At 39.1% G+C, this 23688-nt stretch overlaps 1 protein-coding gene across 1 annotated transcript in view; it reads left to right on the top strand.

The window, feature by feature from the left end:
- Nucleotides 1-4906: 4906 nt before the first annotated feature.
- Nucleotides 4907-23688, top strand: part of clvs2 (clavesin 2) — a 41636-nt gene continuing 22854 nt past the window's right edge. The window contains exons 1-2 of the mRNA XM_088934824.1: nt 4907-6013; nt 10418-10592. Coding sequence (XP_088790950.1) covers nt 5625-6013; nt 10418-10592 — 564 coding nt within the window. The 5' untranslated portion in view covers nt 4907-5624. The remainder of the gene's footprint in view (nt 6014-10417; nt 10593-23688) is intronic.

Below are 23688 nucleotides of genomic sequence, written 5' to 3'. Positions count from 1 at the left end.
CTGCATTATTTAAGCCTCCCTTATCCGCATATCGCTGCTTGGTATTGAGTTCACTTCTCGTTGCTCTACCTAGCGTTTCTTTACCTTTTGCCTTCCTGGAATTCTGACTACACCTTTTGCCTTTGGACTTCGGATCTCGTCTCGCCCCTTGGATCGTTTGCTACCTGTGTCGATTTCGGATTTGACCCTGCCGCTCTCTTTTCGACCACGATTCTGTCTCACGTTTTGGATTGTTCGCCACCAGTGTCTTTACCGGGTCTCGACCTACTGTACCTTACGCCTTCGAACTATGATTCAGCTCCTGGTTCCGGTCTGTTTGCTTACTTACCTCCCAATGTCTCCTTCATCTGCATCGGATCCTTTTCACCTCTTCTGAGCCTCGTTACAAAATGGACACCATCAGGCAAACAAACATGGCAGTAGAGCTATCCAAGATTAGTCTCTCTTGGGAAGAGGTACATCAATCCACCAAGGATTGAAAACCCCAATTGTAATTGTAGCCTTTTGTCCCACTTGGAATGAAAAGAACAAATAAGTCACTATTTATTTTAATTTTCTTTAATACCTGTGCTTCTTTAATATTGAAATATTAACAATTTACAAAGTAACATATAAGAATGTTTATAGCTGATAAATTAGTTGTGTATATTTTTTCAAGGATTTATTACTGTAATACCCTACCTATATGTGGCATTCAGTCTTTAAAACTACAATGAAGTTATAATATGTTCAGAAGACTGATTAGATCACACACAAGTGGTTATATCATCCCTATCTTGGCGTCCTTGCACTGGCTCCTTTCAGGATTAGAGTAAATTCTTCTGCTTACATTCAAGGCTCTATATGGATTGGCTGGATTGGCTCTAACTAGGCAATACGTTATCTGTTTCCTCCCTGTTGTACTGTACGGTCTTCACTTAGACTGGACTATTACCTAAAGCTCAGGGCCATCGTCTCAAAAGAAAACTGAGACTCAGTCACATTGAGTACACTCAAATCTAGGCTTTCTAAAAAATACTGTTTTGCCATTGTTTTATATTCTGTTTCTGCTTTTTTCAGCATTATAATATTTATTTAAGTAACATTATTATTATTATTATTATTATTATTATTATTATTATTATTATTATTAAAGTATTATTAAATACTAGCATGGATTGAATCTGGATTGAAATACTAGCATGGATTTCAATGGCTTTTACTGTCTACATGAGAGCCTCTCATAAGTGCATGCCCCATGGGCATCTTCTTTTTTCACAGAGAATTAGATGAAAACCTACAATAAGAACATCCGTCCATCCATTTTCCAACTGCTTCTGCCAATTCAGAGTCATGTGGGAACCATAACCTATCCCAGAAAGCAACGGGCACAGGTGGACAGGACACCAGTCCATCCCAGAGCAGACACACAGACACAGACATGCACACACTGTCATCAGGGCCAATATTCCCAGAAGCCAGTTACCTTCCAGTGTGTTTTTGGACTGTAGGAAGGAACCAGAACAGACAGAGGAAACCCACACAAACAGGGGAAGAACAGATGAACTCCAAGCAGATAGTACCCCAGGTGCAGCATCTAACCCAGAGCACCAGCACTGAGAAACAGCAAATTCTTAATGATAGATTCTTAATTCTACAGAGGTAGCACAACAGTTAGATTGAAAAGAAAATTAAGTTAAAGTTTCTTGAAAAATTATTATCCATTATGCCAAGATATTTACTGTATCTACAAGGGTGAAAACTATAACCGTCTTTTCTCAAAAGTAATAGCTCTACAGCCTTAGAAAACAACTGGCCAGTTTGTTTTATCCAGTCTTCTCTCATCTTGAGATCCATGTGTTTGCAGAACAAAAGACAATTGTGTGTCTGATATTTGAGACAGCTTTGTCCTTGACCCAATACTGGTAACATTTTGACATGAAAAGGTACAGTATAGATGAGAACTGTAGGTAAAATTAATTGTATAGCCTATTATATGTTATCTGTGAAGTGAGCACATCAAAGATCAAAAGGTACTGAGCCACCATGTCTCATGCTGAATTGTCATACAGGAAAGAGCTGCTGGTTTCTATTTGAACCTGTTCTGTTCTATAACTGTGTAATAACCAAACTGTAAGGCCCACTGGCTTTCTCACCCACAACACCTGCAACAGGCTTTTTTTTCAATGTATTTAATGATTTTAGTATTTGTGCTGTATTTCAATTGTGCTGAAATGTGCAATTTAAACCCATTTAGCTCAAGCTGAATCTCTGTATGAGTCTTGGTCTGTGCTTCATCTTTATCATTATTGGGACATACAGTAATCTGGCTTTCCTAATATTGCAACACCATTTCATGTTTTAATTGCCGACAGCTGGGAAAAGCATACTGGGTACTTCAGATACACACTCCAAGAGAAGAAAATCAGTTCTCCTGTACCCCCCTCTCCTACAACAAAACTACATTTTCACAGTTTCAAAGACACGGTGCTTATGCTAATTTTAAATGCATCACAACAGAAGAATTGCTCGGCTGAAATAGTGCTAATTAGGACAAAGCAAGTGTTATGCATTAGAATGACTAAAACAGTTATGCACTTAGCTCATTAAGCCCATTTTGCTGTAGCCTCTGTTCAGACAATGCATTCTAAATGTTGTCTCACGCAGTTCCTCTCTCTCTCTTCCTGCACCTGCTCTGTCTTCCCTCAGGGGTGATAGGCTGTCACCCAGCCTCAGTAACCTTTCACCTCTCGGGGCCTCAATAAAGTCAAGACCTATCTGCACGTAAACTTACATAAAATCCTTTTATTCACCATGGCACAACCTGTGGCCCATTCTGTATATGGGTGGTCATTGTGTTCTTTGTTATACTCATACTTGCAAATAAAATAATGTTGCAACGAGCTAATCTGACTGAACATGCTCAAATGTCACCATTTTCATTAAAGACCAAGACATTATGAATAATCCTCACTGTGATATCAGGAACATGGGAAATAGTGAAGAAAACATTTAATTCAATAAGCACGTGAAAAATTATAATGTGTTTCAGTTTTTTCATTTGAAATCATGATTTCATTATGGAACAGTAAACAGTAAATGGCAGCTGTTTTGTATTACACACCTAATTTAGCAGGTATAGAGATCCAATAATTTTCTTTCCATATGTACAAAAGAGCAACATCTAATTATCTCTTTCTCATCTCTGTGTCTCCAAGGATCTCTTTTTCTCTTTGTCTAGCTGTCTTGATTTGCTCTCTGTACCCCATTCTCATACCCCATGAATTCTGTGCTACGGCGTGTCTATAACCCATCTGCTGTCTTATCTCAGATCCAACACCATGATGAATGAATGATCAATTCTATTGAATATCACATCCAGGCCACCTAACATCCCAATATCTGTGGCTATATACACTTTAATACCATTCAATATTAAATGAATATCCCGACATTTAAATATTGGAGAACATGCTGATATATTCCCACCAAGCGCAAGGGCTTAATAATACCAGTGACTTGCTCAGACTTGCTTTCTCTCTTCCTTTTTATTGCATAGCTCAGAAAAATTGAATAAAGTTTTGAGACTGCCAGTTTAGACTGGGGTTTAGAGGCAGAAGTATCATTGTATATCTTGTTTAGATATACTGCACATGCATACAAATGAGCCAGCAAAACCTACATAATCACAAATTGTTGCATGCGCAGAAGTGTAAAATCATTCATAAAATTGTCACTTATCTTTTCCAAATATTTGTAGTTCAGCAGTAGTGTTCTGTGCTGTATGGACTAGAGATTTGCCCTGCAATAAAATATTTTTTCCACTCTATGCTGTTTCGCAATTGGGAATTTTGAGTTGCCAATTTTCAGTGCATAGTGATAGAATGAAATAGTGCATGTGGTAAAAATATGCGCTGATTGCACAATGCCAATTCTAGAACTAAAAGTTATAATCATTTTAAACATAGTTATTGTTGTGCTTAGTACAGAGGTTTAATGAGCCAGAGTCAGAAGCCAGTATGGAAAAGACCCACTGTCACTATAGATTCCTGTTTCTTTGGAAAAAGGTTTGTTTGATAAGGCTGATGATTCTTTTAGGAATCACCAGGAGATGAACACGGTGCACTGCACCAACTTCTACAAAACAAATCTGGCCTTTGTGTACCATGATACATCTGACACACTGAGCAAAGTGGAGCAGATTGTGTCCAGCTCTCTTAAAGCCATCAGATGGAAAAATGGGGGAAATTATGGCTTGTATTAGACCATTTAATATGTAGTCATCTAACAGAACTGTCAAGCATCTAAAGCTCTTCCTATGCTACTTACTACATTTTAGATCTGCCCCTGACAGGATGAAGGAGACAGGGTAATAACCTTCCTGACCTTAACATGTTTCAGGTTTATGCCTGCTGAAAAGAGAAGAAAAGAAACACAACATTTCGGCTGTGGAGCCTTCTTCGGGTGTGAAATTAATGACCTGGATGTCTTAGAACGTAATATATTTTTTTCATTTTTTCTTTGTATTCAGTTTCAAGTAAGACGCATTTAAAATGACAGAAATTATAGTCTGCAGCCATGCCGTGTTTGCAGAGAAGGGTTTTATCCATTCATAAGAAATCATACAAGATCTCAATGGTTTTTACATTCAGCGCCTCCGATATTTTGGAACATTCATAGCATTTTTTTTTATAAAGCCTATTTTTTAATAGAAAATGCGAAATGTCGAAATGAACAGCATTAGGTGAAGAAGAAACGTGTTTAAAATATAACGATAGATAGAGTCTAGCTGGCAGGATCGGGGAGCAGGTGTGAGGATGTGTTGAACAGCGTATGCGCGACTCATCCTTCCTCCCGGAGATGATGACTGACAGATTGTACCGCCGGAGCGGTGGTTTTTAGTCACTTTCACCAGCAACAAAGCCGCAGCAGCAGTACTGACGTAAACCTTCCAGCACACACCACATTGTGAGCATAAGGCATCAGGACAGGGAGTCACTGAAACTGTAACAGAAAATTACCTGCAAAGCGATGGAAAATGACCGCATCGCAAGACTGATGGTGTCGGCGAGATTCAGTCTCTTGTTTCGCGTTCTTTAATCTTTGAGGAGCCAGTAAGTTATGTTGTGAAATGAAATGGGTTTTGAAGGGATTGTTATGACAAGAGTTGCTGCAGGGTGCCGCATCGCCTGGCCGCTTGATGGTAGGATAGTGTAATGCTTTTTTGGTGATTGTGGTGTTTGGGTCTCTGGGGTGGGGATGAAAAGAAAAGGGGCTTTTTGATTGCGTTATGTCAGGGTGGGATCTAGGATCTATTCTCTAAATCCCGTTTTTAAAACTAACACCGCATGCTGGCATCCACGGCTATGAAGCTATTCATTTTTAATGGATCGTTAGGACTTAGCTGAAATAAATCTCCGTAAAATCGGAATGTATGAGATTAGAAAGAAATATTACTGTGACGTTGTCTAAAACGGGGATTAATGTTTAAAAATGTGCATATGCCTCGAAACGGTTTTAAAACCAAGTGTGCATTTGCAAACTACGCGCTGAAGAAATTTTAAATATCTGACGCATTTGTTGCTAGAGTCTCTTCTTATCATTTTTAACGACTGGTGGTAAACGCTAAAACATAATACGCCAAAATGACTCATTTGCAAGCGGGTTTGTCCCCCGAAACGCTCGAGAAAGCCAAGGTGGAACTGAAGGAAAATCCCGACACTTTGCATCAAGATATCCAGGAGGTGAGGGATATGATTATCACCCGCCCAGACATCGGCTTTCTCAGGACAGACGACGGATTCATACTGCGATTCCTCAGAGCGAGGAAATTTAACCACTTCGAAGCTTTCAGATTGCTGGCTCAGTATTTTGAATACCGCCAACAGAATCTGGATATGTTTAAAAACTTCAAAGCGACAGACCCAGGCATCAAACAGGCTCTGAAAGACGGCTTTCCTGGAGTCCTGTCCAATTTGGACCGCTACGGCAGGAAGATACTGGTTCTCTTCGCCGCCAACTGGGACCAGAGCAGGTAATCCGTTTGTGCTCTAATTTTAATTAATACAGTTGTTTTTGTATGGGAAATTTACTGGAGCTGTTCTTTCAGTACTGCAAATCTGAATTCTGTTGCCATAGCCTGAATTCTATAGATGCACGTGTGTCCTACAGTAGCTATACCGCTTCAAGGACTAATGTATCAATATCTAATTTATTTAATGGTAATATGTAGAAGTTCAACAAAATTCTGTGTACATTATTGTGTAAAAACAGAAAGTAAGTTTAATGAACATTAACCTAGTGCACAACATAGTTTTCAGGTGAATGATACTAACGAATGGAATCTTTTATCATTACTGATTATGTGTTTGAAGATCAATACCAAATGTATTGTGATACGAAGGAGTGTAAGCCTAATAACTCCGAACTCCGTGTCATAAAATTCAGACTCTTTTCCCCCCGCAGTCAAAATCAAAATATTTTTTTTCTGCTTCCTACCTTACACAGTACAACTTGATGTGAAATGTCAAATCAATAGATCAAAAGGCAATTAATGCCTTTTAATGCTCTACGTTTACTTGGAGACAAATTAAAATTAACATCTTGTTAATGGTATTCCATTCACGTACTGTATTCAGTTTATTTTTGCAATGTTTTTTATTCTGTTTCTACTATTAATAATATTAGCTATTAATAATAACAAATCCACTTATATATACAGCACTTACAGTAAAGTACTGTATATGTATATGTACAGTATACAGTATGTCAAACTGTACAGGTCCATTAGTTCAATGTAATCTTATCTTCTTGTTAGTTAAGGAGTCATCTTGTACATCTATTTAGGCTACACAGTCCTGAAAAGTGGGTCAACACACGCTTCCCCGCTGTTTGTTCACAAGATATCAGGGCAGGGGTCTCTGGGGAACTGCTAATCTACCTGAATGTGCTGGCACCACCACCTGTCTGAGCAGAGATCACCTGGACCAGACGTCTTTTCTGGAGGAAGAACCACTTCCTAATGACTTAGGGCTAATGAATGAATAACTGTAGTTTAATACACACTATTAATTAAACTAGGTGAATGAGGTGAAACAGATGACGTTTCAAACCAAGGTGCCATAATGACTGTGTGGGCCACTCAAGACAGACGAAAACTCACCTGACACTAAAATGCCACGAACAAATGATGAATAAATATTTTAACAACGCTGCATCTTATACTGTACTCTGTTGATTCATTTTCCTTGATAGACAAAACAAATAATGTCATTCTTTTTATAAAGAAGCAGTGACTGCCTCATTTCTCATCTGACAGAGTATGTGGTGTTCCTCAGAAGTAATTTTAAGAAGAGGTTTTAATAGATTTTGGACCTACTTAAACAGGTCAGTCATGACAAAATACCTATTGTGTCAAGGAGACACACCAGAAATAGCACTGTTATGGCAATAATATATTTTAGAGTCCTTAATATACCAGAATCACAGTTGGTTTTTATTTCAAAACTCATGATGTACTGATGGAAGTACATTTAATCTAATTCCTAGTACAGTATCTACAGTAGTTTGCAAAGGAACACGTAATAGGTTTATTCCATGCTGAAAAGAGAAGATAGAAAACACAACGTTTTGGCCGTGGAGCCTTCTTCAGGTGTGGTTTGACTTCCTCAGGAGGGGTGGAAGCCCGAATGATTTCTGCTTTCAAAGAGTGTAAGGAACATTTTAAAATAACAAAAAATAAGGACTGATTTACATTTACAGCAATTTACAGCGGTTTATTCTCAGTCTCAGGAGGATTGTTTTAAAAAAATGCATTTGATTGAAATTAAAGATTGGCATTTGTTTTAATCCACCCAGCGATTCGTCCCTTAGCCATCAGCAGTGTTCCCGGAGAGCCAGAGCCTCTCCTGGCGAACATCAGGCACAAGGCAGGATATTCCATTGGATTCAAAGAAGAGAAGGAGAGTAGATGATCGTTCCAGGGCTAAATGACCTACAACACCAGCATGGCTTTGAACTGTGGGAGAAAACCACAGCACCCAGAGGAACTCCATGCAAACACACAAAGTCCACACATACAGGTCCGGAGTTGAACCCAGGGCTCCAGCGCTGCAAGAGAGCAATTCTAACCACCGGGACACCATGCTGCCCTCAGCTAGCAATTCCAAAAACATCATAGACAAGCTGCATTATTCAGCTGTTTGCCATTTCCGTAAACAAAATACTTCACCACTGTGCAACTGTGCATCCCTGCATTTATTTTAATATTTTATTTAAACATTCTCCATTAAATTAAAAGTTAAAAAATACAGTAAATATTATAATAATCAGTAATAAAAATAAAATCAGTGTCATCATTAATAATAGTAAATCACATGTTTTTAAATATAGAGCCAAGTTTCAAAACTGTAGAATTCTTTAACTGTAATATGAAATTCAATGACATCTTACAGGACAGACAGGTAGCAAAAGCAGAATTAGCATGAAACAGCAACTTATCTGGTTTGGAGGTCTGCCATTCTGTGATTGATCATATCTGAAGAAAGCTAGCCCAGGAGCCCTGATCAGATAATGCTGTAATTGAAATGAAATGTTTTTGAAAATGAACCGTACGGTGATGCAGCAGTTAGCACTGCAATCTAACAGCTCTTTACTCCTGAGCTCAATTCTGTGAGTCTCAGTGCTATAAAGGGCTTTCACTGGGCACTCTGGTTTCCCATCACTGCAGTCTAGGTGAACTGGGGTCTGCATTCTCTCTTTTTATGGGCTGTGATGGATGTTGGACAGATCTGCACCCAAAGGTTCCATGACAGGCTTCTATTTGTTGTGGCCAGGAGTAAGTGGTTTGCTGATAATCGCATGGATGTTCATGGAACTGCTTTTTTAAACAAATCTAGAATTCTATACTGAGTACCAAAAGACGTACAATTTATAACTACTACAAAATAAATTTATGATCAGGAAAACAACAAAATCTTTTTTTCTTTACAGCAGGTGCACTATCATCTTATTGAACAGATGTGAGATGTACATTTCTGTGTTGATTTAATTTAACATGACAGATAAATTAAGTCAACACGCAGGCGATGGTGAACACACTAGGAGTTTGAGCACACACTGTTGGAAGCAGGTCAAGCTTGAGATTTGCGACACCTGCTCTGCGCCAGGTTGCACCCTCTGTCCTGTGGGTCCCAGTCCTCTCTGAGAGGCTGGACAAGCATGTGCCTGTCCACTGGTCTATTAGCCCATCAGATATGGTTCTCAGCATAACTGACTCATATTCATCTTGCAAGAAACTGGTCTTCACATGAGCATCATTAGAGTCCTGCTAGAACATGTCTAATCAAAATGAGCCCTTAAGAAGGGCAGCAAGGACTTCATCAGTGTACTCCTGTGCAGTCAGGTCTCCACCATTCACTACTAGCAGGTAGACCCTACTGTCTGGACCATCACAGTTTGACTTCCCCACTCATTGGTCCGTTGCACATAGCAAATATATAGTTATGAATAGTTCAGTACATCTATAGCACACTGGCTGTTCGTCAGGGCAGTCAACAGAAACCAAGGGCTTATCACTTAGGAGGAATTTGAGTTCACTACAGGCAACTCCATCTCAGGTGACTTAGTCCAAACTCCAATATACCGGTGGCACAAAGACACAGTTGTCTCACAGTTCACAGTTGCGATGAATTAGTTCTTTTTGGTATTTTTGATTTGATTTTCACCATTTTAATGTGAGAAATTCTGAGATGAGAACATCTAAATCAATAAACAGTAGCACAGTGGCAGATAATACACTAAGTGGTCTAATAACAAGATCAAATTTGAGCTGAATGCATTTGTATATGACATTGGAAATGATCACAGTTGAATATATTTCTGGTGTATTTTACATTAATGTGATGTTTTCTACAGTGGCTACAAAGGAAAATGAAGAAAAATGCAGAAAAGAATCAGCTCATTTGAACAGCTTATAATGTATAGTGTGTGCACACGACAACACGGTAGTGCAGTGGTTAGCACTGCTGCCCTGGGGCCCTGGGATCAGTGCTGCACACATGCAGGGCAATGGTCAGGTTCTTCTCTCTGGTGTCAGGCTGCCTTCACTCGTGTCCTGTCCAGAGAGTATCCCACCTTGTACCTGTTGCTTGCCGGCATAGGATCTGACTTCCCCTTGATCCTGTATTGGATAAAGCAGTTAGAAAATGAATGTTTGTACACACACCAACATTTTAAAATGCACATTTACAATTAACATGTTTTCGCAGTTATCAGGCCAAACAAGTGCTGCCCTCGAGGGAGAATTCAGGTGATGTTTTTAAATTATTTTAAAACCTGAGCTTTCGATTATTTATAATAACGGCGTCTCTAATGCTGTTCCTCCTGAGCATTTAATATAGGTTCTTAGTGGAGTTAGTAAACTATTACCCGTTTACAGGTATACGTTTGTGGATATTTTGCGAGCCATCCTGTTATCACTGGAAGCCATGATTGAAGATCCAGAGCTGCAGGTGAATGGATTTGTGCTGATCATTGACTGGAGCAACTTCACCTTTAAGCAAGCCTCAAAGCTAACGCCAAGCATGCTGCGACTTGCAATAGAGGGCCTTCAGGTAAGCGTTTTATTTGTCCAGAGGAATAATTGAGCCCAGCAGCTCAGCGACTGAGACCATGTGACTCCCACCTGAGTGGGAGGCTAGTCTGTCCCTGATTACCTCCAGCAATGCTGGCATCCATTCTTACAGCAGGGGATTGGAGCCGTCAGGGTAAAATACTTCTCGAGCGCAGCCGCAGTGGCCCGCAGATGACTACAGCCCCCACACCTGTAGTCTTGAGTCAGGAGCCTTACCCCTACTTCTTGTGTTCTGTGTTAAAACTAAATGAGACAGTCTTGCTTAATAAGACATTTAATGTTATGGACCAAATTTGCAGTTATCGGTTTTCTGATTGACATTTTATGGGTTTAACGTGAAATAAATGGTCCCTTTACACTATCTAGTGAGACTGGGTTTGTTGTTAATAATAGAATAATTTCCTGAAAAAAAAATTAATGAACAATAGCCGAACGGGAAGCTCCTGATTTTCAGATCCATGACTTGCCATTTGCCTGGCTCACGTTTGACAGAAGTACACTGTTTTGGCCCTATATGTTATGTACTGTACATTATTTATTTAAAAAATCAGGTCTATTGAATTTTTTCTTGACTTCTGTCAGTTAAGTATTACAACAGAGTTTGAACAATGGCAAGTTATTATAAAGAGTATTCTTTCAGATTTCCTGTGTGATTAGTAATAACTAATACTATAGTATGCAACTCTTCTCATCATGCAGCAGGCATTCATCTTTCTAACCCCTGCTAGATAATTGCAGTAATCTCATTGTTTCACCCACATAATGCCCTGCTCCTAGCTTCTTTTATACGTAGTATTTTAACAGTGATTGTGGGCAGCTATCTTTGTAGCTAGTTCTAAGGCCTAATTTTAATATTATATGCTGATATTACAGCACATTCATAACATCATCAGGTCTGTTAGGAAATAACAACTCATGCTGCAATCACAGACATTTTAACAGATTATTCTCCAAATAAATTGTACTTCCTTATCTATTTGTTGAAGAAATCATTCCAGGAGAGCTGCTATCATAACAACCTGGAATCTGATCACTTAGTAAATAAATGAACAGGGTGTATTTCCATTTTTGTGGCTAAGGTTTGTTACGTAAATGTTTAATTTAAACACTGATTGTTTATACATTTGTGCTTTAAGTGGTATACAGTATCTAAGGTATAGAATAGAGGACAGATAATATGCCACTTCATTCACTTAAATGGCTAGGTGATATACTATACCAGTTTTTTTTTATAAGTAGATAGCGGTGTGCAACGTATGAAAAAAGTTTCTTTAAAAAGCTTCCTAGCATGGTGGCGCAGTATTTAGCATTGCTGCCTTGCAGTGTTGGGGCCCTGTGTCGGATTCCCAGAGTATTATCTGTGGGGCGTGTATGTTCTCCCTGTGTTTACGTGCGTTTCTGCTGGGTGATCCTGTTCCCTTCAGTCCAAAAACATGCTGGTAGGTTAATTGGTTCGAAGAAATTTGGAAATCGTGTGCATGTCTGTGTTCGTGTGTGTCTGGACTGGACTGGTGTCACGTGCAGAGTGACCCTGCCTTGCCCTCTTTGCTGGGTGGGTTAGGCTCCAACTTTCCCCCCACCCCGTACTAGATGAAGCAGGTAGGAAATGGATGCATGTCCACAACAGAAAATATTTTGGCATGTGTGGCCTAATACAGATGCGCCTATACAGCAGGACACCAAGCACAATATGGACCAGACAAAAGCACAGAACTGTGTGTAACGTGTGTATGCTTGTCCAAACACAGAGGTAGTTGCAGACAGCTTTCCAGGACAGGTGTATTGTGGGAAAACACAATAATTATACCGTGTGTGGTGGTTCACAATATTGTGGTCAAGATATTGACAATAGCTCTCCTTTGTGTCTGAAACATTTTCCCTGTGTCTAGGTTGCAAGGATCTATGTATAAAATGTATAAACTATTCTATATTCCAACAAATGTACAATTCTTGCAACAGCAAATCACCCTGTAGAAAAATAGAGTATAGTGGGCGTGTTTTAGTATGTTCCAAATTTATCAATCCTTAGAGAAAGGTAATGTAGTGATATAAGATCTTTGTTAGCTTCTTCATTGAAACACCATTGGCAACAATTCTGAAGATAAGCCTGTTCCCAGTGAACCAATAGTTTCAGGATTATGCTAAAAAACCGAAAGAGATATGAGATATGCTTCACAGCCAAATGGTAAATGAGTTGTAAACTTCAAGAGCTTCATACAAGATTTGAGCAAGATCCCATTTAGAAAGTAGTGGCCCTGTAAGCCTGTCCTGTTGGAGTAATATCTTAATTAAAAAAAACAAACAAATTCCTCATCGATAAAATAGAAATCCATTCTCTGCTGTCTGGAGACAGAGGACAGATACAAGATCGACCCTAGAAGCCTCTGTTTGGACATCTGGCCAATTGTCCTTTGCCAACCCGTCAGGTGACTGAGGGCTGCAGGTCATTTCCCATAGCATTCTGGGGAATGTGGTTCGGATAGGGTTCTCCATCTTGTCTGAGCCTCTCATAGCTATAAATAAATCAGTGAGTGTACTGTGTGGTGCAAGATGCACAAAAAGAATGGCAGCGCTATTACCTTGTATGACTGCGTCAGACCTAAAAAGCTAAGTAAGGTTGGGCCTGGTCAGTATGAGTTTGACCTTCAAGAAAAGCCAGATTGTTAGTGTTAATGGACCAAACGGTGACGATGTTCCCTCTAGACTAGTAATTCTAGTTTAATTCTTCAGTATGCTGACTGGGGACACTGCTGTAGGAGATGCAATCCTTCAAATCTTACGTCAAACCAAGGTCCTGGCTGCATGGTTGTTAAAGATAGCATTACACTATTTTTAGGAGTGCCAGAGCTAAATTCCACTGTTGATGTGCCCAATCTGGCCTACAGTACCTAACATAGCCCGTTAATCCCTTCAGTGAAGTGATTTCCCACTCTGCCTCCTGATCTGTTGTGCAGTGGTGATGCTGGCGCAGGAAGGCAGCTGCAGACCTCTCTGGTGGGGCTGCTCCTATATTTAAACCATTCTCAGATTCTTTGAGAGTAACTATAAATGCAAGGAAATGTGAATATTAATTATTAACATATTTTTCTCATTAGTTTGATTAGATCCTTATGAATACAAGAGAGAGACAAGATATGCAGAGTGTTCTCTGCAGACGTTCTGGCGCGGGAATTACTTAGGTGAGTGGAAGTGTGTGAGATGAAGATTCAACCTTCCTCTCCGAATTTCTGTTCTGAACCCCATGAAGTATACATTTATTTTCTACGGCAGTGAACTTTAATTTTTTGGGGCTGACGCTTTTATTCAAAGTGATTGTCATTTGTACCTGACTGCACAGTGGGCAATTTATGGAAGTAACTACGTAAAGCACCTTTCTTAAGGGAATGAAAGCAGAGCCCCACCTGGGATTGGTATTGAATCGACAACCTTCCAATTCCGAGTCCAGAGCCTAACTAAAAATTCATACCTTTGTCTTTCCGGCTTCCTGTATGTGTTTTTAATGCCTGCCAGCTCTCGGTAATGACTAACACATTGAACAACCGTACACTTGATTCCTCCCACCCTGCACTCAGTTTCCCTAGCAACATGTCAAGCCTGCATTCCATACAGGCCCTACCGACTGTGGGGAACATCACTCACATCATCAATTTAGGTCACAGAAATAACTCTTTGGGTAGATAGATTTGCTTTTTAAAATACATTTATTCAGAAGATCATCTGCAGTATTGCTGTATATTAATTAATCCCAGGACATAGTGTATGAAAAATACACCATAGTAAGCTACATGCCTGGATATTTAAATAGAAAGGGATAAAAAATTGTTGTTTCACAAATCTTTATAATTTTTTAGTTTTATTGAATTATGTCATTTAAACAGGAAAGCTTAACACACGGTACTTATTAGATCCATGTCAGCATGTGTAGGCTGCAAAGGAACAAGTAAAGGTTTATTCCATGCTGAAAAGAGAAGAAAGGAAACACAACGTTTCGTCTGGGGAACCTTGTTCAGACTTCTTCAGGAGCCTTCTTCACCTGAAAAAGGCTCCACAGCCAAAACATTGTATTTCCTTTCTTCTCTTTTCAGCATGGAATAAATCTTTACTTGTATTTATTAGATGATTGTCACTTAGTGGAAACGACTGCAATGAACCATTCTGAGAGTGTGTGTAGAGCTGGAAGAGTGTGAAGAATGATCAGAACTAGTTCTGTTAACATGTGCTGCAATTCAAGTTGGGAAGATGGGGATGGAGGAGTCTGCAGTGTCCTTGGAACCGAATTGTGGTCTGGAATTGTTACCCTCTGATCTTTGTGTCAATTATCTTGCTGAATCCAGTTAATCCTTAACTAAACACACTGTGTGGTTTTGAACATAAAGCGAGTGTGTGATAGATTCTGACTACATAGTCCATTCATGGCTAATAATCTAAAACCAAACCAGTATAACAAACGCTATAGTTTTCTTGAAGGTGTCAATTCATTTATAATCATTAAGAAGAACAACTTTAATTCATAACAATTCATTTTTAATTCTGTAAGTTCCGTTTTTAAGTAAGCAGTACAAAGTTTATCCAATTCTAAAGTAAGTTCAGCCTACATGTCATCCCTTCTAACCTTGATTTCATGTTTTTTCATTACAGTATCTTTGCAAGCAGTTTCATTAGTGCAGTTTCTCACTCCAGTAACAGTAATATTTTCTTCTGATTCTTTACTGTGCAGGATTTTGGTTTCACCTTCAAAAGCAGTTTTCTCAGTGCAAACATTCACATCAGCAAGATTTTGAATTTTTGTCCATTGCAAAACTTCATCAGAAACACCATCCAAACATACTGATTTATACTGTAGGTATTATTACAGAAAATCAGTTTGGTTTCACTTGTACTTGTACCAGACATGATCAACGAACAAGTTTAATTATTCCAAATTTTGCCATTTAATAATTATAATAATAATAATAATAAACACTTGTATAGCACTTTCTGGACACTCCACTCAAAGCGCTTTACAGGTAATGGGGAATCCCCTCCACCACCACCAGTGTGCAGCCCACCTGGATGATGTGACGGCAGCCATAGTGCGCCAGAACATTCACCACACATCAGCTATCAGTGGGGAGGAGAACAGAGTGATGAAGCCAATTCAGAGATGGGGATTATTAGGAGGCCATGATTGGTAAAGGCCAGGGGGAAATTTGGCTAGGACACCAGGGTAACACCCCTACTCTTTTCAAGAAATGCCCTGGGATTTTTAATGACTACAGAGTCAGGACCTCGATTTTATGTCTCATCCAAAGGATGAAGCCTTTTTACAGTGTAGTGTTCAAGTCACTATACTGGCACATTAGGACCCACAAAGACCGCAGGGTGAGGGCCCCCTGCTGGCCCCACTAACACCTCTTCCAGCAGCAACCTTAGTTTTTCTCAGGAGTCTCCCATCCAGGTACTGACCAGGCTCACACCTGCTTAGCTTCAGTGGGTTGCCAGTTGTGAGCTGCAGGGTGAAAAGGAAACCTGGGGAATGAGATTAACTATGGCAAGTGCTGAATCTGTGAATAGATCAGTTTCTTGTGGGCAATGTCCTTGAAAGCTATGCATTATATTTGACAATTCAAAACCTGATTCAAACCAATATTGACAGTTCTGTGATTTTTGTATCCTTTACTGCATACAGCACATCATTTACAAACAGAAACATTTGTTTTCCAGCATTTAGGGAATACATTCATGAATATGGCAAACATTTCGCAAGAGTGAGAAACTGAACCTAAAGTGCCAATAACTGAATTATAAGTCAGATGTTGTCTCTGTGTCCTCCATGCAGATTTCTTTCTCATATAATATTTAGGGGTTTTCTCTGCATATGGAACGATATCCATTTTCATCTCTGGATATGTTTAATCGTCAAAAAGAACAACACATCTGGATGCTACATAATAGTACATGTTCAGGTGGGTAGCTGTGTCAGCATGCGTAGGCTGCAAAGGAACGAATAATCGGTTTATTTCATGCTGAAAAGAAAAGAAAGGAAACGCAATGTTTCGGGCCATGGAGCCTTCTTCAGGTGTGAGCAACCCTCACCCTCAGGTGTGAGCAACCCTCACACCTGAAGAAGGCTCCACGGCCTTTTCAGCAGTGAATAAACCTATTGCTTGTTCCATAATAGGAAACTGTTTCTTTCAGCCTCTCTCTCTTGACTGAATTACTTGATCAGAAATCCTATTTGGGCCCAAGTTGCTTTATAGAATTTAATCACTTTTCTGCTGTTTATTGATATGCAGAGTGAATAATTAGACTTCTGCTGAATTGCTGACACACAGTGGCTGGCATATCTTTCTCTTATTAAAATGTCTGTGTCGTCTGTAATTTTAATATTCATTCATCAGAATGGTTTTCTCCATCTGCAGTATGGGGAGCTCTTTAGTTCTGTTGTTTTCAATACAAAGCATTATTCTATCCCCCATAGAACCCCCAGTTGGTTAGATCATCAAGCCAGTGCCTCTGTTCCACACTGCTGTGTGAGAATAGAGCGCAGACACATATAATGTCCAGCCGCACACATAGATAGTCAATGGAAAGGAGCACTGCTATGTGAAATATTCAGGATACACCAGTCAGAGTTGGATGTGGCTCCAGTTGTAGACATTACTACAGTATATTTTACTGTTAATGTGCAGAAGTAATTTTGTATTTTTTTGCCTTTACATTAATATAAATACATTATAAAGCCATCAAATGGTATAATTACATGACAGGTTTTTTATAACTTATGCCTTACAATTGAAGCATTTAGTTTTACCGACTTATTCCTCAATACATACATACAGTTTATTAGATATTATATAACACACATGGCATTTCTAACATATAGTTTAACTGGAAGGATGGTATCTGTTGACTAAACAGAACTATGTGTACTTTGAAAGGGACCACGAAAATTACTGAGATCTCCCTGCCAAGGAGCTGTCCAGGGTGCTTATTTTTTCTGTGCACATCACACATGGTCTTGAGTGCTAGATACAAGAATGGAACTTTTCTTTATGCAGTTTTGCTACTGATCTGCTAAATGAGTAGTTAATTTGTTTATATTGAGGAAGGGAGCTAACAGCCACTCCCTCTGTTTTAGTACCTGACTTAAATCCCTTCAACAAAACATGTGTCTGTACATAAAGCTCTGAATTCATTAGACTACCAGTCCTAGGAGGGTTTTCACAAAGAGGCTATGGCACTCATGCCTTACTGAATCATTAAGATTGGAAAACATCAGGAGTGAGTCTGTCCTGCTTGAAAAGGTGCGTGTTGGAACAGGTGTCTGGGTCAAGCAAATCTATTCTCTTCCAGGTTGTAAAAGCTCTGAAACATACAGTGTATACTGTGGAAATTTAGGAAGTGAGGCTAGGACCATATGCTCTAATCACTGGTCATCAATGGTCACCTGCAGGTTTGCAGCTGTGAAGCCAAAATTATACTGAGTGCTCTACTTTTAAGATAAATATGGAAATATGCAAATGTAAAATGATTGGTTTTAAATATTAATTTTTAGTAATTGATTGATATTTAGAGGGCCAAGGTGTCCTGAAGCCTAACCTGGCAGATACAGGGCACAAGGCTGGTGCACTTCAATCCAACGCAGGACGCACACATTCAGGGTGCAATTTAAAGATCCTCTTAAACCTGGCCATCATGTCTGTGGACTGTGGGAGGAAACTGGAGCAGCTGAGAAAGCCCGTGTAAAAACAGAAAAACACACAAAGTCTACACATACACTAAGGGTCAGATCTGAACCCAGGACCCTGGAGCTGCTGAAAGACAGACTGCATTACCATGCTTCTACAATTCAAAATCTAATGAAGCTATTAACTGGGAAAACTTACCCCCTTACATGGAAATATTATGGTACTCCTGTATCCTGAGAAACTATCCCTTTTGTTACCGGTATACCATTAAGATGCCACTAACTAGGAATTTGTTAATGGAAACTTGCATAATGGTTGCGTACTTTGCTGAAGGTCTTACAAGAAATTATTCTCTCATCCTGTCTACTGACTTAGACATCAAACAACTTTCTGTTATTACATTTAACAGTAAACAATGAATTTCACTATTGTTTTCTTCTCCTATTTAATCTGAAAGGTTCAGAATTAACCATCCTGTTATGCATATCTGGCTATGTTTAAAGAAAGTAATTACTTCTGCCTTTATTCAAAGTGTATAAACAACAAAAGCATTTCACTAAAGATGCATATGCAATTAATAGCAATTATAAAGGTCAGCTACCCTCATGCAAAAAGTTAAAATAAACAATTGTGTGGATGTTTCCACATACATTTTCATAAACCATGTGTCTTTTAGACATATTTTGTTTTATGTATGGAGGATTCTTAAATATGCAAAAGCACCTGGCTCAAGAACCACTATTTATTTGCTAAAGAGAGACGTTAACTACAGAGGGCTGTAAAACCAGAAGGAATTACTCTGCTCTTTTTGGCATGAGTGCCTGTTAAAAAACAGTACAGTATATGGAATGACACGTACTGCAAGTAATTATGCTCACATCTTGGTGATTAAAACCATTCCAGCCAGGGCAAACTATGAGGAAATATTTTATTAGTTTGTGTATTTTGAGTTTTGTGGGTAGTTTTGTAGTTTAATAAAAGTATGGCACCTTGCCATGCTGGCAAGTGGGGATGTTTTATTATTTAAATTTTATTGCTTGTGCACTAATACACTGGTGTCAGAACTGACCACAATTTGTCATTTTTTTAACCTCTCTAAGAACTAACCCCCCACACCAACTTACCACTACTACCACTGAGCATTATGATATCTAGCCCTTATTTTGGAAGTTTATTGATTCAAGGTCAATAAACAATTAATGTTTGATTCAAATCAATGCAGTTATTTCTTGAAAGAAACCATGGTATTCAATTCAATTCAATTTATTTTAATAAAGTGCCTTTCACAACAAGATTGCCCCTAAGGCGCTTAACAAAGCAAGTGACCATATATGTTGTGAATACAGATCAGAAAGGCCCTTAGTAAGGAGAAAAAAAAACTTGGGGTCCAAGGTCAACTGGCTGCCCAACCCCTTTGGGCATGCTAGCATTATATAATTAAAAAACATTAAAAAATGTATAAAAGTATTAATCCATCCATCATGTCTTATGTATGTCAGTACTCCATGCAGATCTCTGTAGACCAGTAAATTCCTCCTAAACGATAGCTACTGAATATCCATGATGTCCCTCTTGGATCCATGGCGGTGATGCAGCATCCAACTCAGATGGGGGCCATCCGGACATGTGGGGAGGAGAATAGGACAGTTTGGTCAGAACAGATGTATCTACCTGGTGGGCCAACACAGCAGCAACAGCAGCCATGGTTGCAGCAGGCTATAATGTAAGGTGTGAGTAGGCTAGGCTGAAGCAATAGGTTTTCAGTCTCACATCCCTGGTAAAGAAGTGCTAAACTGTTTTAATTAAAATTACCTGTATTATATTTTCTATTTTTTCTATTTTTATTTATAGCATAATGCTTCCTTTAGTTCAGTTCTGGATGGGTTTTTGAATGTGAGTACGCTGACTCACATGGCAGATGTGAGCATGTAAGGATACAATAGGGTAACCTAATGAGGCACAAACAGAAACATAGCACTTGGGTGTAATGGATTTAATGACATATATTGATCATATTTTATGTAACACATAAAATCACAGAAATGTGTAAAAAACATACGAAGGAATCATACATTTTCAGACCGTCAAAAAGACAATACAAAGTAAGTACTGGGTACGATCTCACCGAGTGTTAACACAGTCCTGGCAGTACTGACAGACCTGATCAACCTGACAGTCTGCTGTGGGCTCTTCCACCATCTTCCCGTGCAGCTGCAGACAGCTGGTGAAGGCTGATTGGTCAAGGTTGTGTCCAGCTGCTCTCATTGGCAGGTTGGTCACAGAGTTGTCCCTCTGGACTAAGGTCATGAGGAAGAGCTGGCTTGCCCTCGTTCCACTGTAATCCTGGTGCGGTGGGGCCTTGAAGTGTCCTGCTGGAAAACCAGCAATTCCCAATTGATTTGCAGGGTTATTGGCTCACGGATGTCACCAATGAATTGCTGAATAAGAAGGCATCCTGTCTGCTCCCAATCTGTTAAAGTGTAGAAGAATATTCCCCCTTTCCACTACCCTACCTGTTCACCGGAACAGGGCAACAGTGAGTGTAACACACATCACGACATCTTCGAACACGTTGTTGTCTGTCAGGTCTGTTGAAGGCAAAACAGAAATTCACTGGTGAATAATGCACTACTGTTTGTTCATCTGCCATCTCAGATGTTATCTGTTCTGCAGAAGATTGCCTTTCCGTCTGTGAGCTGTCCAGATTTACCCTTGCCTGGCCTCTAAGCATGCAGATTTGTGCAGTGAGCTACAGACAATTTGCTGATGTTTAGGTTCGTTCTTCCTGGAATTTCTTCTGCTGCAGCCATTGTGGTCTGAAAAGGATTATGCAGGCGAATCAGATGGATAGCGGATAAAAGACATACCATTGTTTTCCGTAACAAAACGTCCTGGACAGCAGTCTGTGCCTCACAAAGCCATGCTGTTCTGTCTGAGCTAGTCTATTGATTTTTAAAATGTTTATTCTTTTCCCTCTTCCTTTGCAAATAAGCAAATAGTAAGCTGTGATCTGCACTGTTCAGGTGCGGCATGGGCATTCCTTTGGCTATTCTTGTGTCAAAATCATTACTTTTGAAATGGCTAAGTGTATAGTTCTTAATCAACTAATTATTTCATTTTTAATTCAATTATTAAGCACTGAGGAACTTTTCATGAAGTAACAGGACTTGATTTCAGTATTTTGTTACCTCAATAATTAGTGACATTCAACAATCAACCAACGTGTTTTCCCCTATTTAAAATATACAGTATATTATCATGTACTGTATGAGACCAAAATGGAAAATACAAAATATAAGAAAATTGCCAGTTATGGAATATATATTTCTTTAAACTACAGGAGGGACTGTTTAGTGCTGAAGCCTCATACTGTATATCTTGGATCATGATTTTGATTCTGGTCCAGGATGCCTAAATTCTACATTGAGTTCAGTTACTTCTAGGGTTTTGCTCTGTATTCCAGTTTTCTCCCACCTTCCAAAGATATGCTGCTGCATTTATTCGCAGCGTATCTCTAAACTATCACTGTTGTTTGTGCCCTGGGATGGGCTTTCATCCTGCCTCAGAAGTAGCCCCCTAGCCTGTGTTCCCAGGATAGGCTCTTGACTAGCAACAGGCATTCTGATGAAGAGGGAATACATTATCAGAAAATCCTGGGTTGCGTATGCAAGAAAAAGACAAAGGACATGCTGATAAGACCTTATCGGTAGTGAACATAAGTTGAAGAGGATCAATCACTGCTGATTTTTGTTAGCATCAGTGTGTTTTATTAATGTTTATTTTATTAAGATTCCAGAGACAAACAGTTGTACTTTTACAATTCAAAGTTCACACCTGCAGCACAATATTTTACAGTAGTTATATCTGGGATATTAACACAAATGAAAAGAAGTATGTCTTAAATTCGAGCTTTTTCATACCCATAATTCCTAGTATTTTAGCTCAGGCCTGTTCATTGATGACATTGCTCCTTCAGTCACAGGATTTTCAGCACTTAACTCAAGGAAAATGACTTGACTCAAGTCATACAATTACTACGGTGGCTAATTCAAAGGTAGAACAACTCTTGAGATCAATGCTTAAAGAAAACCACAGACTGATTGATTAGGAAACAAGTTAACTTAAAGGACAACATTTTATAATATAGTGGACAATCATTATAAAATTAAGAGTAATAGAAGTAGTGAAAAACCCATGAAAACATTGACTTTATGTGAATTTACAGGAAATTATGTATTTCTTCCTTTGTAAAAGAAGCAACAATATAGGTACATTATAATGTGTTACCATTAAGTGTCATCTAAATTCTGGCTGGAGATATAAAAGGTGCGTTGCTTTCCTTTCAAGCCGGAGAAAAAGAAACTTTTTTTGAAAACGTATATGGAGTAGTTAAACATTAATTTCATGCTCATTTAAAATGTGGGGGATTTAATGAAGTGATCAAGGGAAAAGAAATTTAGTTGGAGCCCAGGGGTAGGTGGGAATTAGTCCATAGCACAAAACAACCCATCAAGAAAAGATCAAAGAAGTGTTAAAATCATCATCCAGGTGGGGCTGCACACTGGTGGTGGTGGAGGGGATCCCCATTACCTGTAAAGCGCTTTGAGTGGAGTGTCCAGAAAAGCGCTATATAAGTGTAAGCAATTATTATTAATTATTATTTAAAACACTACTGCCTCTTACATATTGTACAGTAAATGCTTTTTAGATAAATAGAGAGCTTCCAGCATGAAGTGATTTTTTAGACTTTGAAACCATTGGAATGAAACCCTTTATCCTTCTTTTGTCAGGTGTCAACATACATACAGTAACAATAATATTATCTAATTATTTAATAATAAGAATGGGATTCATTTATACTTTGATTAAACCTCAGTTAAAAAAAGCCCATGGCCTTTTAAGTGCCCAGCATTTAACAGAAAAAAAAATCAAGTAGGTTGAATCAATCATACTACTGTGATCCTCTCCTTTCATGGTGTAAACAGTGTGGGTCAACCACATCATTGCACACTGCTTTGAAATCTAAATAAGCAGGTTGATAGAGCACATAGTCTACAACACAAAATCCTTGTGCTAATTAACCTGGCATGAGCTGCCAACTGTTTTCATGAAAACAAAGAGAACGCTTTATTTAATGTGTGAAGTAGATACACTCTAAACTGTAAACAGCTGGCAAGAGGGAATCATTACTATGGACTGCAGTCATTTTTTGGGGGGTGGGGTTCCAGTAAGATAGAATGCCAGACAGGACTTTTGCTATCCTTTACTGGATATCACTGACAATTGCTGGTGGCAGCAGTTCAGCTGAAATTAGGAGAGGTACAGGTATCCATTACTTTACATACTGTAGCACTGAAGGACCTGTTGCCACTAAACAGTGCCTGAAGCCTGAAGCATTTAGGTAGC

This window comes from Atractosteus spatula, chromosome 2 (genome assembly GCF_055471065.1).
Source record: "Atractosteus spatula isolate fAtrSpa1 chromosome 2, fAtrSpa1.hap1, whole genome shotgun sequence".
NCBI classification, from domain to species: Eukaryota; Metazoa; Chordata; class Actinopteri; order Semionotiformes; family Lepisosteidae; genus Atractosteus; species Atractosteus spatula.
This window is presented reverse-complemented; position numbering and strand designations above follow the sequence as displayed.